The sequence below is a fragment of the Chionomys nivalis genome, chromosome 3, assembly GCF_950005125.1.
Source record: "Chionomys nivalis chromosome 3, mChiNiv1.1, whole genome shotgun sequence".
Classification (NCBI taxonomy): Eukaryota; Metazoa; Chordata; class Mammalia; order Rodentia; family Cricetidae; genus Chionomys; species Chionomys nivalis.
Window position 1 is genome coordinate 1,815,014 of NC_080088.1, and position 13,622 is coordinate 1,828,635.

At 45.2% G+C, this 13,622-nt stretch overlaps 1 protein-coding gene across 5 annotated transcripts in view; it reads right to left on the reverse strand.

Moving 5' to 3' along the window:
* Positions 1–1,528: 1,528 nt before the first annotated feature.
* The window catches only part of Igsf5 (immunoglobulin superfamily member 5), a 135,772-nt gene continuing 123,678 nt past the window's right edge, over positions 1,529–13,622 (reverse strand). For all 5 annotated transcript variants that reach the window (XM_057765472.1, XM_057765475.1, XM_057765474.1 and 2 more), the window contains 3 exons: positions 9,971–10,071; positions 8,465–8,538; positions 1,529–2,275 (listed from right to left, as the gene is read on the reverse strand). In XM_057765472.1, coding sequence (XP_057621455.1) covers positions 2,180–2,275; positions 8,465–8,538; positions 9,971–10,071 — 271 coding nt within the window. In that variant the 3' untranslated portion in view covers positions 1,529–2,179. The remainder of the gene's footprint in view (positions 2,276–8,464; positions 8,539–9,970; positions 10,072–13,622) is intronic.

Genomic DNA, 13,622 nt, shown 5'->3' on the forward strand with positions numbered 1-13,622 from the left:
GGGCAGTGTGAACACTGATGCAATACATTAATGCAGGCAAAATACACACACACATATAATAATAATAATAATAATAATAATAATAATAATAAATAATAATAATAAATAATAGCAGCACCAATGCTCAGCCCACAAGAGACACTTCTTCATGCAGTGGACACAGTGGACAATGGGTCAAAGTGCAGGGCATAAGTGACTGTGGAGGCCTCAGCCCTAAATGGACATTTGTATCAGCCCCTCACAGACCATTACAGAAAAGGGGGCAGAGACTGTAGGAGCCAGAGGTCAGGGAGGACTGCAAAAAGCAATGCCTTCTGGACATCACAGGACCACTGCACTCAAGAAGTCATAGCAGCCATGCCTACCTGTACAAGACCAAGTCAGTCAACATCCCAGCATGGCGTGTGCTGGACAGTTTCATGCCAACTTAACACAAACCATAGTCATTTCCGAGAGAAAGAAATCTCAGCTAAGAAAGTGTCTCCATAAGATCAGACCATAGACAAGCCTGTAGGGCATTTTCTTAGTTGAGAAATGGTGTGGGAGGCCCAGCCCATTGCAGGTGGTGCCATCCCTGGGCTTGTGGTCCTGGGTTCCGTAAGAAAGCAGGATGAGCAAAATCAAGCCAATAAGCAACACCCTTCCATGACTCTGCATCAGCTCCTGCCTCCAGGTTCCTGCCCTGTTTAAGTCCTTATCTAGACTCCTTTGATGATGAACTGTGATATGAAAGTGTAAGCAAAATAAACCCTTCCCTCCCCAAGTTGCTTTGGTCAAGGTGTTTCATCACAGCAGTAGTAACCTTAACTAGGACAGAGGGGGAGGAGCTCACAAGTCCCCACCCGTAAACTGAGGAGCAGTGGAGAGCTGCTGGGGGAGTGATGTGGAATCCCTCTGTGTGCTTGAATATGTTTTATTACCATTTATTAATAAAGAAGCTGTTTCAGCCAATGGCTGAGCAGAGTAAAGCCAGGTGGGAAATCCGAACAGAGATATAGAGAGAGAGTAGGCGGAGTCAGAGAGAAGCCTTGTAGCTGTTGAAGGAGAACAATACTGCCAGAAACTTTCCAGTAAGCCACAGCCTCGTGGTGATACACAGATTAATAGAAATGGGTTAATTTAAGATATAAGAACTAGATAGAAATACACTTAAGCTGTTGGCCAAGCAGTGTTGTAATTAAAATAGTTTCTGTGTGATTCAGGTCTGGGCAGCTGGGAACAAACTAGCAATCTCCATTTACAGGGCAGGAAGACAATCTTTTTATTTTCTTATGTGCTGTGGCCCCTGGTAGGTTGCTCATGCTCCAGGAAAGAGCCCCATACCCATTCACATGTGGTAGCATTGATTGGAAAAGAAGAGGACATGAAGCTGGGGGGTGGTAGGTGTTGGGGTTTGGGAGAAGTTGGAGGAGGTGTTGAGATCACAGAATGGATCAAAATGCATTGTTTGCTTCTATGAAATTCTCAAAGAATAAATTAAAAACACAGCAATAGAAAAGGATAGTATAAGGTGTTTTGTTTTCTCTTTGTTTATTAAATAGATATCTCTTTCCAGTTCTCCCATGATGCTTGGATAATGCAAGCGTTGTGCCCTGTCAGGCAGAGTCCACCCCTAACTCACCCACAGACATGGGGACAAGGATAAGAGGGCAGCCAGGATTGACTGTCGTCTGCACATGCGCCTGGCATTGCTTCTCCTTTTATTTAACCCGCTGAGCTCTGAAGTGCCAGTCCACCTAGAAAGATCCAGTTGATTCTAATTGTTACGCTCTCAGTTCAGTGACAATATACAGCAATGCCCCTAGCTATAAAATACACATAAATAGCATATTACCATGATATAGGACAACAAAAACATTTTGAAAGTCATGGCAGAATCCAGTCCTGTCTGCCTTTTGTTGGGTTACCAAGCAGGAGTGTCAATCCACGAGGAATATCTCCATGACAGACCCTCAGGTTTCACTCAGTCACTTTAAGGAATTCACCAAAACCATGGGACATTTCAAAATCAAATTCTTCTTGGTATGAGGAAAACGGAATCCTCCTGTCACAATAAAGCATCAGCTTCGGCGACTCCAAGGTGGCCTCTTTGGCAAAGTTGAGGCCCAGTCTCAGGATGGAGAGGAAGATGGTATTAACTTGGTGAGTGTACACAAAGTACAGCCCTGAGAAGTCTTTACTACACCAATGTTGCATTTCTGACCTTCCGAGGACTGGCGACGTCAAAGGAAACCCGTGGATGACTCGCTGGGCTGGGCTGGCATGTTTTGGGTTCCTGATAACAAAGGCAGAAAGGTCAGTGTGCTCACTGGCTGGACCTGAGGCTCAGTGCTCACCTGAGTAGCATGAGGGATCAGAGATGAACAACTGTATAAAGACACACCCTCTCCTCCTTTTCCTCCAGCAACACATGCTCTGGTGCTTTCCAAACCCAAGAGCAAGCTCATTCCTATAATCCAACACCCACTTTTAACAAACGATATTACAGATGCAAAGATTTGCTGTTTTGTTTTGTTTGCTAATTTTCCCATGGAAGTTCTTGCTTTACCTGGTAGGGCTTTTTATTTTTCTCTCTCTCTCCTTTTAAAACATAAGACATTTGTGGACATCTTCAAATAACACACATTCCTTCTAAAAGAACAAAAGCAAAACAGAAGCCCTGACTGGAAATTTGCCACTCCGTGTCTCCTGCGGCATTGTGTGGTGCTGGTTTCTCATTCAGAAACTTCCCAAATTAACCTGGGCTCCTTCACAAGGCCAGTGAAACAAACTTATCGTGTGCTGGTAACACTAGCCCCAGGGAGACTGAGACACGAGTTCAAATTAGCCTGAGCCACACGGGGAGATCCTGTCTCAAAAGCAAAGAAGTTGCGTGCAACCCATTTTCCCTGCCAGCCCCGAGAGCCGCAGTTCAGACTGCAGGGCATGGCAAGCATATCGAATATCTTAAATAATGCAGGGGGGCAGGATGAATTATTCAGCTGCAGTGGAACGTTGTGGGTCTGTGGGAAAAGTCTTACGGCTTTCGGTTACAGGCTTCCAATAAGGAAAGGAAGTCTGCTTGGTGGATGGAGCTGTCCACACCAGGGTTTCTCTGGAGGGCACCTTCTGCTGGGAGTGCTGGGGGTTTTGTGCAGTTGTTTGCTTCTGTTTGTGCTGCTGGGTTGCACAAATTTACTGCCGCTTTCTAAATTTATCACAGTTTATTTCTGTTTATCTCAACAGGAGGAATGGATTAGCGGGCGAGGCACAAGCCAGGTTATGAAACATTCATATGTCCTCGAAAACTGAATGGTAAAGAGATGGAATTGCTAAAAACAACCAGAAAAATTGACTGACAGCAAGTGAAGGGCCCAGAAGAGAAGAAGGAAGGATGGCCATTTGTGTTAAATATTCATCTAAGTATAAAACATTCTTAAAGTCCATGGTTTTAGACCAAAATGGAAAGAGTTCACTTGTCCAATGAGCTGGTTGTGATTCATAGCAAAAGAAAAAATTAAATCCTTGTGAGTTCTGTCCTAAGATGTGTCTACCATGTTACACCTGAGCTCTCTCTATTACCCAGCATGCTCTTTTCTAGTAATCAACGGCCTGTTCCATACCTTAATTGCACATCCTATTGAGACAGAAGCCAGCAATGAAGAGCGGTCACACTTGGCATGTGCCCATTTTGACAATCTATCTTTTTTCCTGCTAACTTTCCTAGACATTTAATGCCTGAGCTGAGGTCTGCAGCCTAAAATTTTAGTCTTCCACCTATATTGAATGTGGTCTGTCTTAGGATGCATCTAAAACACCGAAGACTAAAAAGAAAATGCTGCCACAGATGGTGGGGTGTGTGAGCCTCGTAACCTTACACTTGGTGCTGATTCACAGCACCCTAGAAATATCTCAAGCCCCTCCTATGATGTAAGAAGCTCACCGCAGTGAGCACACCAGGCACAGTTTAGGAAGCCTCCTGGAACTCAGAGAGGGCACTGGCTTAGAAACAGGCCTGTGTCTACAAAAACACTGTCCCCATGCATACCATTTGGAACATTTGAAAAGACTGGTTCTTAGGCCTGATTTTGTCTAGATGGTCTGGAAGAGCCCCACTAGCTTGCACAAGTACACCAAGTGCTTCTGGGGTGTGCTGCACTGAGATCCCAAGGTACCAGGCAGGTTTCTATAGGCTCCACGCATATTCAGCATGTATTCTTTAGGAATCCAGGAATCCAGCATCTGGAACCGTAACCCAAGTATCTGTGCCCCCTGCGGTGTGTGCTGCTCTCACAGCAGACCCAAACGCCATTCCTAGCAACTGCACAGCGGCTCAGAACCATTCATCTATAGCTTCACTTCCAGAGTGCCTGACTTCTTCTCTGGTCTCTCATGGCACTGAACATACAAGAACATGTCTATACATGTGGGCAAATCACTCATACACACGAAATAAGTGAAGCTTTAATACTCCAGTGCTCAGGGAAGACTCCATGAGGGGAAAGGCTGAAATGTGATTGAGAAAAGAAGAGCTCCAGGCATTGGAGGGTTAAGTGGTTCTGAAAGCCTGCATCTTACCCCACGGATACAACTCACCATCTTCCGTGGTGACTGACCCACAGCAGCCCCTATCCTCCCAAAGCTTCTAGTCACAATGCCTGGTCTTTTGTGTGCATACCTAGAACCACCGGTCCCCTAAGACTCAGTCCCTCACCCTTCTGAAGTTTTACATGTCTGTGCTGAAACTAGCAGAAGATGAAGAAGGGTCTGACCCAAGAGCATCACCCCCACCCTCACAAGACATCACTACGGCAGCATGGACACCAGCATCCTGGAAAGACCTGGAACAGAAAGAGTTATAGAAGATGGGGGTCTCCTAGCCTTCCAAAACTGAGCTTTCCTGTGGAGTAACTCCTAGATCTAGGTCGTAACTAGAATCATGCCACACGGCCAGGGATGAAGACGGATAGGCAGCAGCTTTCACCAGCCTGGAGATGCATACTCGTGTGTAGATCTCAGAGGCACTAGAAGCTGGGACAAAGACAGGAAACCTCTGAATAGCCCCATGCACTACTGTTTCTTGAGCTGCACATAGCCCTGAGCTCCTGGTTGGCAGCTGCTGCGCTATTTACAGAATTAAGCTTTGCCTGTTCCAAGGCCTATTAGCGCCAAGCAGGAGCCTTTGTGGCTGTGGCACCCTGTGTCTCTATGGATAGGCCATTTATCTGGCCCATTGAGCTCCCCAGCAGCCCAGACTAGGAACCGTACTGGCTGCAGGCTGGCTCACAGCTAGAGAGCTTGGTTTAGACTGCAGGATGGGAGGCGGGGGGCGGGGTCTGCAAAGCAGCACAGATGTAGTCAACAGCCCTGAACTCAAACTGGCCAGCATCTCGAGCTGGAGAAGAGCTGGGAGTCAGCACTGACCTTAAGGGGCATGTGTGTACAGAAATGTCCCCATGTCAATGTAAGGTGGGCTTTGACAAATTGGAGCCACACTGAAGCAGCAAAAAGGGAGGATAAAAAGACAAAGGATATGCTATCAGACACCTGTCTTAGCATTCCAGGAGCAGGGATCAGAGCGGGGTGGAAGAGAACTGGAGGATGGAGGGCACACAGATGATAACATCCTTACAGGAGTCAAGAGTTCTGAGAACAGTGCCCATCACACCTTTAAGACTCCCAGACTAGACAGGGATGTGGGATATGGCCTTCAAAGGAATCCCTGGGCTTAAGGATCACCTCACCCATCACTGTAAGAAATGGTTGTGGCCACACTGGAAACTTTCATGTGTCCAGGTGACCTCACAAAATCCTATGTCCTCTTCAAGCCAAACACAGCAGATAGCTGTGCACCTGGCTACAGCCCTTCCTTCCAGAATCCCTCCAGCTCATTGGCTACTCAATGTGACTCCCAGAAAGCATAGCCCATGGCACATTCACAGTCCAAATGGGCTACCTAGAGGCAGTGTTGGGACCCACACCTGCACAGCCACCCTTTGGCTGAACTTGACCGCCCTGTTCAGGGAATGCTTTCCCAAAATCCCCCACTGGGAATGGAAAGAACCAGCCTTTCAATAACTACACTAAGTTTCTAGCTAGGCAAAGACAGTTCTCTCTAGGGTCTGATTGGTGTTGCATGGACCTCAACACTCTCTGCTGATGCTAAGGTCGCCTTGAAGCTTTGCAACCTCCCCCCCCCCCAGGAAACACAGAATACACCATTACCGGCATGTTCAGCACCAGGGCCACTATCTTATTTTTCCCCACCAACTGATCACTTAACTGGCTATGCATGACTTGAAACTGTCAAATTTCTCTCCCTGAATATTTTCAGAACAGCTTTGAGAAGCAGTCTCTTGAACTTCTGAAATGTCATCTTCCAGTCTCTTGTTCAAGCACCAGCATTCCCATTCCTCACTCACACCAGATACATTCCAGGTGATATTATCTAGTGAACCCTATTTGGATCTCTTCCTAGGCAAATACATGGGCTTGTCTACAGGAAACTCTTGATAGAAAAGGCAGCCAGAAAGGCGTTGGGGAGATGGGGGCTTCTGAAGTGTGTTCTTGGGGTATCCATGTGGGATAGCTTCCCTTCACTGTCAACAGTCAAACCTGAAATCACCTAAAAGACACACTTCTGAGCTTATCTATGAGGCTGTTTCCAAAGAGGGCTAAGAGAAGGGAAGACCCACCCTGAACGTAAGAACACCACCCCATGGGCTTGGGTCCCATACTGAACCGAAAGGAGGTGGTACAGCAGCACCCATCTCTCTCTACTTTGTGGGACTGTAATGAACTGTATCTCCAAACTGTGAGCCAAAAGAAACCATTCCTTCTTTGTGTTGCCTTTGCCAGGCATCTTGTCACTGTAACAAGAAGTGTGACTTAGTCACAATGCTCATAGCTGGGTGGGAGTGAACTCCTCGGCCACCTGTGTCTTTATCAACCTGTGATTCCACCCAGATAGAGCTACCAAAACTGGATATACAATACATACGCATATAGTTTACCCATTGCTCCCTTCTTGGTCACCACACCAGTGCTTCTAAAGAAAGTCTGTCTCCTTTCCCCTGCTTCAAAAGTTCCAGGTCCATCCCAAGGCACACAAGCTAAGGATCTACTTTACCGAGAAACACTGGCCTCTCTGTTCCCCTGCCACTTTGCTTGAGGGGGTGACTACAATGTGTACAATGTATACTAAGAGCTAGTAACCTTCATGCTTGCCACAGTTCCCCCATGTATCTCCTCAACTGGCTCCCTGTGTTCCTCTAACAACACTTAAGTACCCAAACTGCCTAACCTAGCATCAGGCAGTCTCTGGCCCACATAAAGCTTAAAAGCTCCGTGTAACTGGCAGAATGCACATAGGCAACTGAATCCCAGAGGGAGGGAGGAAACCACAGAGCAGAGCTCCCTGGAAATCTAAATCAATCCCTGTGTTCAAAAAGAGCGATCAAGGACCACAAAGGTCCATGTGCTAGGTGCCATCACCACAAGCCAAGAGCAACTATTGCTCAGATCAAACCACCCAGTGAGTGATTGGAAATCTAGAGGCAGCTTCTCCAAAAGGGATGAGAAGGTTGTCCATCCTTAATTGGTGGGATTCCCTGGAGTGGGTCTCTCTAGGCGTTTTACTTGTGCAGGTCAGAGAAGGTTGCTGTCAATGCTTTGCCTACGATTTCAGATACAAACTGTTTTCTGCAACATTAACCCCAACTCCTACATGTATGATAACCAGTGTTGACTGTGTGTTAGAAAATGAACATGCTATGTTCACAGTTGACAGTTGTCTTGTCCATCAAACACTGCAGACTTATGCATTCAATTGCACACTGAGCCTCCGATGAAGTCTAATGGAGACCTCAGAAATGTTCATCATAAATATTGCTCTTTGTACCCAAACCCTCTCGTCCCTTGATGATCTCTGTCAATGGCAGCTCCAACCTCCAAATGGTTTTGGCCATATTCTTGACCAAGGACTCTTCCCATCTCCATCCAAACTCCAGTCCCAACAGGATCTTCCTCACTGTCAACCTCATGGCCATAGAACTCACACGCAGGGTAAACCACATTTATTCTCCTGCTTTTCAAACCCAGCACCCAACATCCTTCCATGAGACAAAGAGCCCAAAGTACTAGTGTAGATGTAAATTCTACAGATCCCAGAGAGTCAGAACAGCAAAGGTGTTAGAGACCTTCATCAAAGAGAAAAAACAAGTTGCATGTTGTTCATGACTTTGTTGGTTCAGGTGACTATTTCCCTAGTCAGAGTACATCCTTCCAAACCATGTGCTGGACTTATAGCCACTGCTATAGGAAAGCAAGAGATACTTCCTCTCTCCACCCCATTCTAGAATGGCTATCTGCTTGAAACAGAGATGGGGAAGAGAGCCCTTCTTCCGTCATGAATATCCAATGTGTACCTATCACAAGGTATGCATTTAGAAATTATTTTTAAAAATTCCAAAGTGTTCTACATCACCTGGTAAATAGAGCTGTAGTTGTGTTGTTTTGGAAGGCTGACTTCACCAGATTTAGGAGGAAGAGAAGCAATCTCTGCAATAGAAGAATTTTTTTTCAGTGCAATATATGATGTTTTTAAGAAACCGGGTTGCATATACCAATAATTAATTAGGATTTCTACATAAGCATATTCGTTCCTATGTAGTTCTGGGTTAAAATAATCTCTGCAGTTCAGATCTGGGATGTTCCTCAAGGCCCATTTACTAAAGATGAGGGGCTATTGGAAATGATGGGTCCTTTAAAAGGTGGAGCCCAGTGGGAAAAAGTTGGGTCATAAGGAAGATGTCCTTAGAGAGAACATTAGACCCTTGCCTCTCCCTATCTCTCTCTCTTTGCTTCCTAGCACCACGAAGTGAATATTCCACTCCATGATGCTCTGTCCACCCAGGTCCAGGTCTCTGGAACTGTGAGCTAAAATGAACCTTTCTTGCCGGTCTTCGCTGTTGAGCTCAGTGCCCCATGGGTGGAAGGAAGCTAACAGCACTCTGAGCGCAGAGCTGTTTGTCTCTTTCCACCACATAAGCTTAAAACTTCATGCTCTATGTAAAAATCAATTCCTTTCCTCACACCATGGTCTCATCTAGACACAAGATGACCCACAGCATCAGTAGCTGACAGAAGAAAATAAAGACAGGCACATTGAGAATAGGGCAGAGAGGTTGGGTCTAAGCCATGATTTCGGTCAAGCTACTTGCAAAATGCTCAAAATACTAATGAGTAATACACAACAGCAAGAAACTCAGGAAGAGGTTGGGGGCTTCTCCAATGTGGCCGCCCATGCTTTGTGGAACTTTTTAATGTGATGCATAGAATTTGTGATGCACTAGGAAGGCAGCCTGAGTGAAGTCAAAGGATGGGGATACTGAAGGCTAAAACCCCAATCTTAGCAAGGGTCAACTGACTGGCAGTCTGTCCCTAGGACTGTGTTTTTCTGGAGGTTTTTTTTTTTGGCCAACCCATGTGGCTGACAACCCTTTCTAGTGCTAAGGAATGGTGTGTGCCGTCTTCCCTTGGACCTCATCCTTTCAAATCCTACTGCTGCGGCCTTGCCTACAGAGAGTCCCTACCCCGTGTGACTACAGAAGATGAGACTCTGCGGACGACTTCTCCCAGTAGTTTAGCCTTCTAACAACTGTCCTGTCTGGCTGATCAGGAGCAGAGTTCTGTGTGTCGGTTGAACTTGAATCGGGTTACATTTGGAAGAAACCGCCTGCGTGCAGTACATTAAAGGGTCATCGCATAGCTTTAAAGGGGAATAAAATCCTTGAAAGTTATTAATACGTTATTTATGCTTTCAGCAGAAAGAGAGATTGATTGCTAAATCTACTCCTAACTCTAAAAATCTTCTAAAAAGTTATCCAAACACTGATTGTTCCGTGTGTAGATTTTTCTACTGGAGAAGCTGGCATCCAGGCACCACACACATCTCCCTCTGGAGGTCCTCCCATGCCCGCCTGGTACTCACGTGCCCTCCTTGCTTCTTCTGAACTGTACCCATAGTTTTCCTTTCCACTTTTTAATCTTGTCTCAGGCTCTGCTTTGATTGTCTTCATGCTTGCTGTTTTCCTGAAATTAGAGCATTTCGGTTACAGCTTCTGCTCAGCAAAGGTAGACGGTCTGTGTGTTCCTGCCTACCAGCGAGAGGGAGGGATGGGGCTCATCATGGAAGGTCTGTGGACTCAGCTCCACAAATGCCCCTAAGTAAATACAGGGTCAGTAACCTATGAACGCGAGCCCAACTATTCCACCCTCTGTTGCTGAAATCCAGACACATCCACTCTTCATCACAGTTTCTGGGGCTGCCTTCATGTCACAGCAGAGCTAGGGGTTGTGGAAAACCAAAAGTATTACTGTGTATCCCTTTGTACAAAACAGTGGGTTTGATCCCCTGAAATAGAGAAGAGATGAGTGCAGCTCCCCAGGGAGCAAAGTCGGATGATGGATAGCCAGAGAATGAAAAACATTTATGCTCAACTCCCAAGAGCGTCTGCTAACAAAACAATTGTGATATATGCCTGAAGATGCTCACACATGAGCTACAGAGGACCCAAGGGGCCAACATAAGCGAGTGGTAGACATCCGTGCTGCAGGGGACAGTGGACACGGGACTGCTCTTGGACAACAGTGGCAACAGTCACCTACTGTGTGTCCAGGCCCTCACTGCCACGGGGATGACACAGAACTCTGAACAAGGTTGGCACTCAAGTTCTCCACAGGGACACAAGAGAACACTCGGAGAATGATATTCCCTTCCTACTGGAGCAAGCTGAAAACTGTCAAAGTCCCACATAAAGCAGAGAAGAATAAATCCCACATACAGCTAAGAGCACAGCATTTTATCATCAGAAAATATCTCCACCCACATGACACAGTGTGCATGGGCCTCACTGTAGAAAGCCCTGGAGAGCAGACACGTTTGAATGAAGATTTGTGGCGATTCATTTACATAGATCTAAGCTTACAATGTGGGGAAAGATGTCAGAAGTATGTTACTGTTGGGGGCAAGGAGACAATTATCTAAGGGAGGTCTGAGAGGAGCGTGGTGGGGCTACCGACTCGCTAGTGAATTTTGGTCAAGGCCACAGCACAGGTATCTAAGAACTTCATGCTGTGTATACCTTCCTCCACTTATATTTGTGAACAAAAGTGTCATGAACCATCATCACCTTGTAAAACAAATCTATACTGATAAAAAATGTTTAAAGATGTTTTAAGTTAAACATATATGTATGTGTCTGTGTGTGGTATGAACATGTGACTGCAGATGCCCATAGGAGTTAAGGGGGGTGTCCAATACCCCAGATTTGGAGTTAGAGGTGGGCATGAGCTGCCTAACATGGGCGCTGAATTCAGGTCCTGCACAAGAGCAGAAAATGCTCTTAACCTCTAAGCTATTCCTCCAGTCCTGCTAATAAAATTGCTTTATTTATAAAAAAAAATGTCTATAGTGTTTGCTGATATAGACAGTTGCTTGTGCTTCCCAAGCAGAAAAAGCAGATACTAAAACTACATACATGCCTTTCATGAAACAATGAAGTTAAAACCATCTGGAAAAAAAAAAAAAAAAAAAACCTTCCAGACCAAAGTACTATTTGTTAGCAGAAAAAAAAAAAACCTTCAGAATAGTGTCAGATAAAAAGAACACGCTAGCCGGGCGGTGGTGGCGCACGCCTTTAATCCCAGCACTTGGGAGGCAGAGGCAGGCGGATCTCTGTGAGTTCGAGACCAGCCTGGTCTACAGAGCTAGTTCCAGGACAGGCTCCACAGCCACAGAGAAACCCTGTCTCGAAAAACCAAAAAAAAAAAAAAAAAAAAAAAAAAGAACACGCTATTAGATAACAGTTGTGAGGGCCCAGATTGTACAAAATGCCTGCATCCATATCTCTGCTTGTATACATGGTCACACACACACATGCATACACTAACATATGTAACAGTGATTAGCTTTAGACAATGGATCTACAGGTAATACTAACATTGTTTCTCAGATCTATTCATGTTTAATTTCTTTTCTACACTAAATATGTGCTGAATCTTTAAGAAAAATATGTATGATTATTTTAATGCAAAAATGTAAGTGGCTGGAGACAGCAGTGTGGACAAATGGGAAGGAAAAGCCAGGAGATGTGGACAGGCAGTAAGTCATCATCATGCCCCCAGGACGAGGCAATCCCTTCTATACCAGGCCCTGCACATAGATGAGGGACCTGGCTCTGGGAGCAGCTGCCCTCTTTACAACCCTGAATCCACAAAGCAGAATGTTATAAATATCGTCTCTCTGCCTCAGTACCCTCAGCCACAAAATGGAAAAGATCTATACAACCATGGTAAGAAACCAGCAAGATTGAAACCTGTGCAGAGCTCAGAGCAGCACCCAACTGTTAAGGGTATGAGTGTAACAGAGGAAGGGGGTCTTAGCTGTTGTCATGGCTACCCATGTGGTTGTATGTGCCTATTGTTATTCTCCAGCATTTTGCTGAGTAACTATGGATTCCTTTACTGAGCCTTGAAATCCTCTAAGATCCTGAGAACAGAACCAAAGGTCATGGCAACCATCACCTTGCTCAGCCAAGGGGGAATCCAGGCTATGACTCCCTGGTAACCATGGTCAAGAGAAATGCTAAAATATGCACCAGGATCTGTTTCCTTGCTCTCCCTCATCTCACATCAGCCCCAAAGAACAGTTTCAAGACTATTGCTGCATGGTGCCTCAGAATGTAGCTACCTCTCTCAGAACCTGTTTTTTTTTTTATCAGGGCTGGAAGATGAATGGAAAGAACCTGTCACTTGGTAACCATTACACATTCATTCATGGTACTGCACATAGCCAAAGAGGTTTTCAAATTTCAGAGCCTAGAAACTATATTATCTAATAAACATGGACTGCTGGATGTGGCTGCAGACATCTTCAACAAAACTGCTGCATCTGAAACACTTTGGGTAACTCTGTGACTCTGAAAGTAGAGATATTCACGCTGGTTATTTCTGTGAACATACTGGCTACCATGTATCTCTGTGAACATACCAGCTACTGTGTATTCCTGTGAACATACCAGATACCATGTATTCCTGTGAACACATTGGTTATCATGCATTTCTGTGAACATACCAGATACCATGCATTCCTGTGAACATACTGACTACCATGTATTCCTGTGAACATACCAGATACCATGTATTCCTGTGAACACAATGGCTACCATGTGTTCCTGTGAATACACTGGCTACTATGTATCCCTGTGAACATAACAGCTACCATGTATTCCTGTGAACACACTGATTACCATGTATTCCTGTGAATACACTGGTTTATCATGTATTCCTGTGAACGTATCAGCTACCATGTATTACTATGAACACACTGACCACCATGTATTTCTGTGAACATGCTGGCTATCAAGTATTCTTACAAACATCCTGGCTACTGTGTATTCCTGTGACCATACTGACTACCATGTATTCCTATGAACACACTGGCTATCATGTATTCTGTGAACACACCAGATACCATGTATTCCTAAGAATACACTGTCTACTGTGTATTCTTGTGAAAATATCAGCTAGCATGTATTCCTGTGAATCTGGAATTATCTTCCTCAAAAGTGTTTACAGTAGAG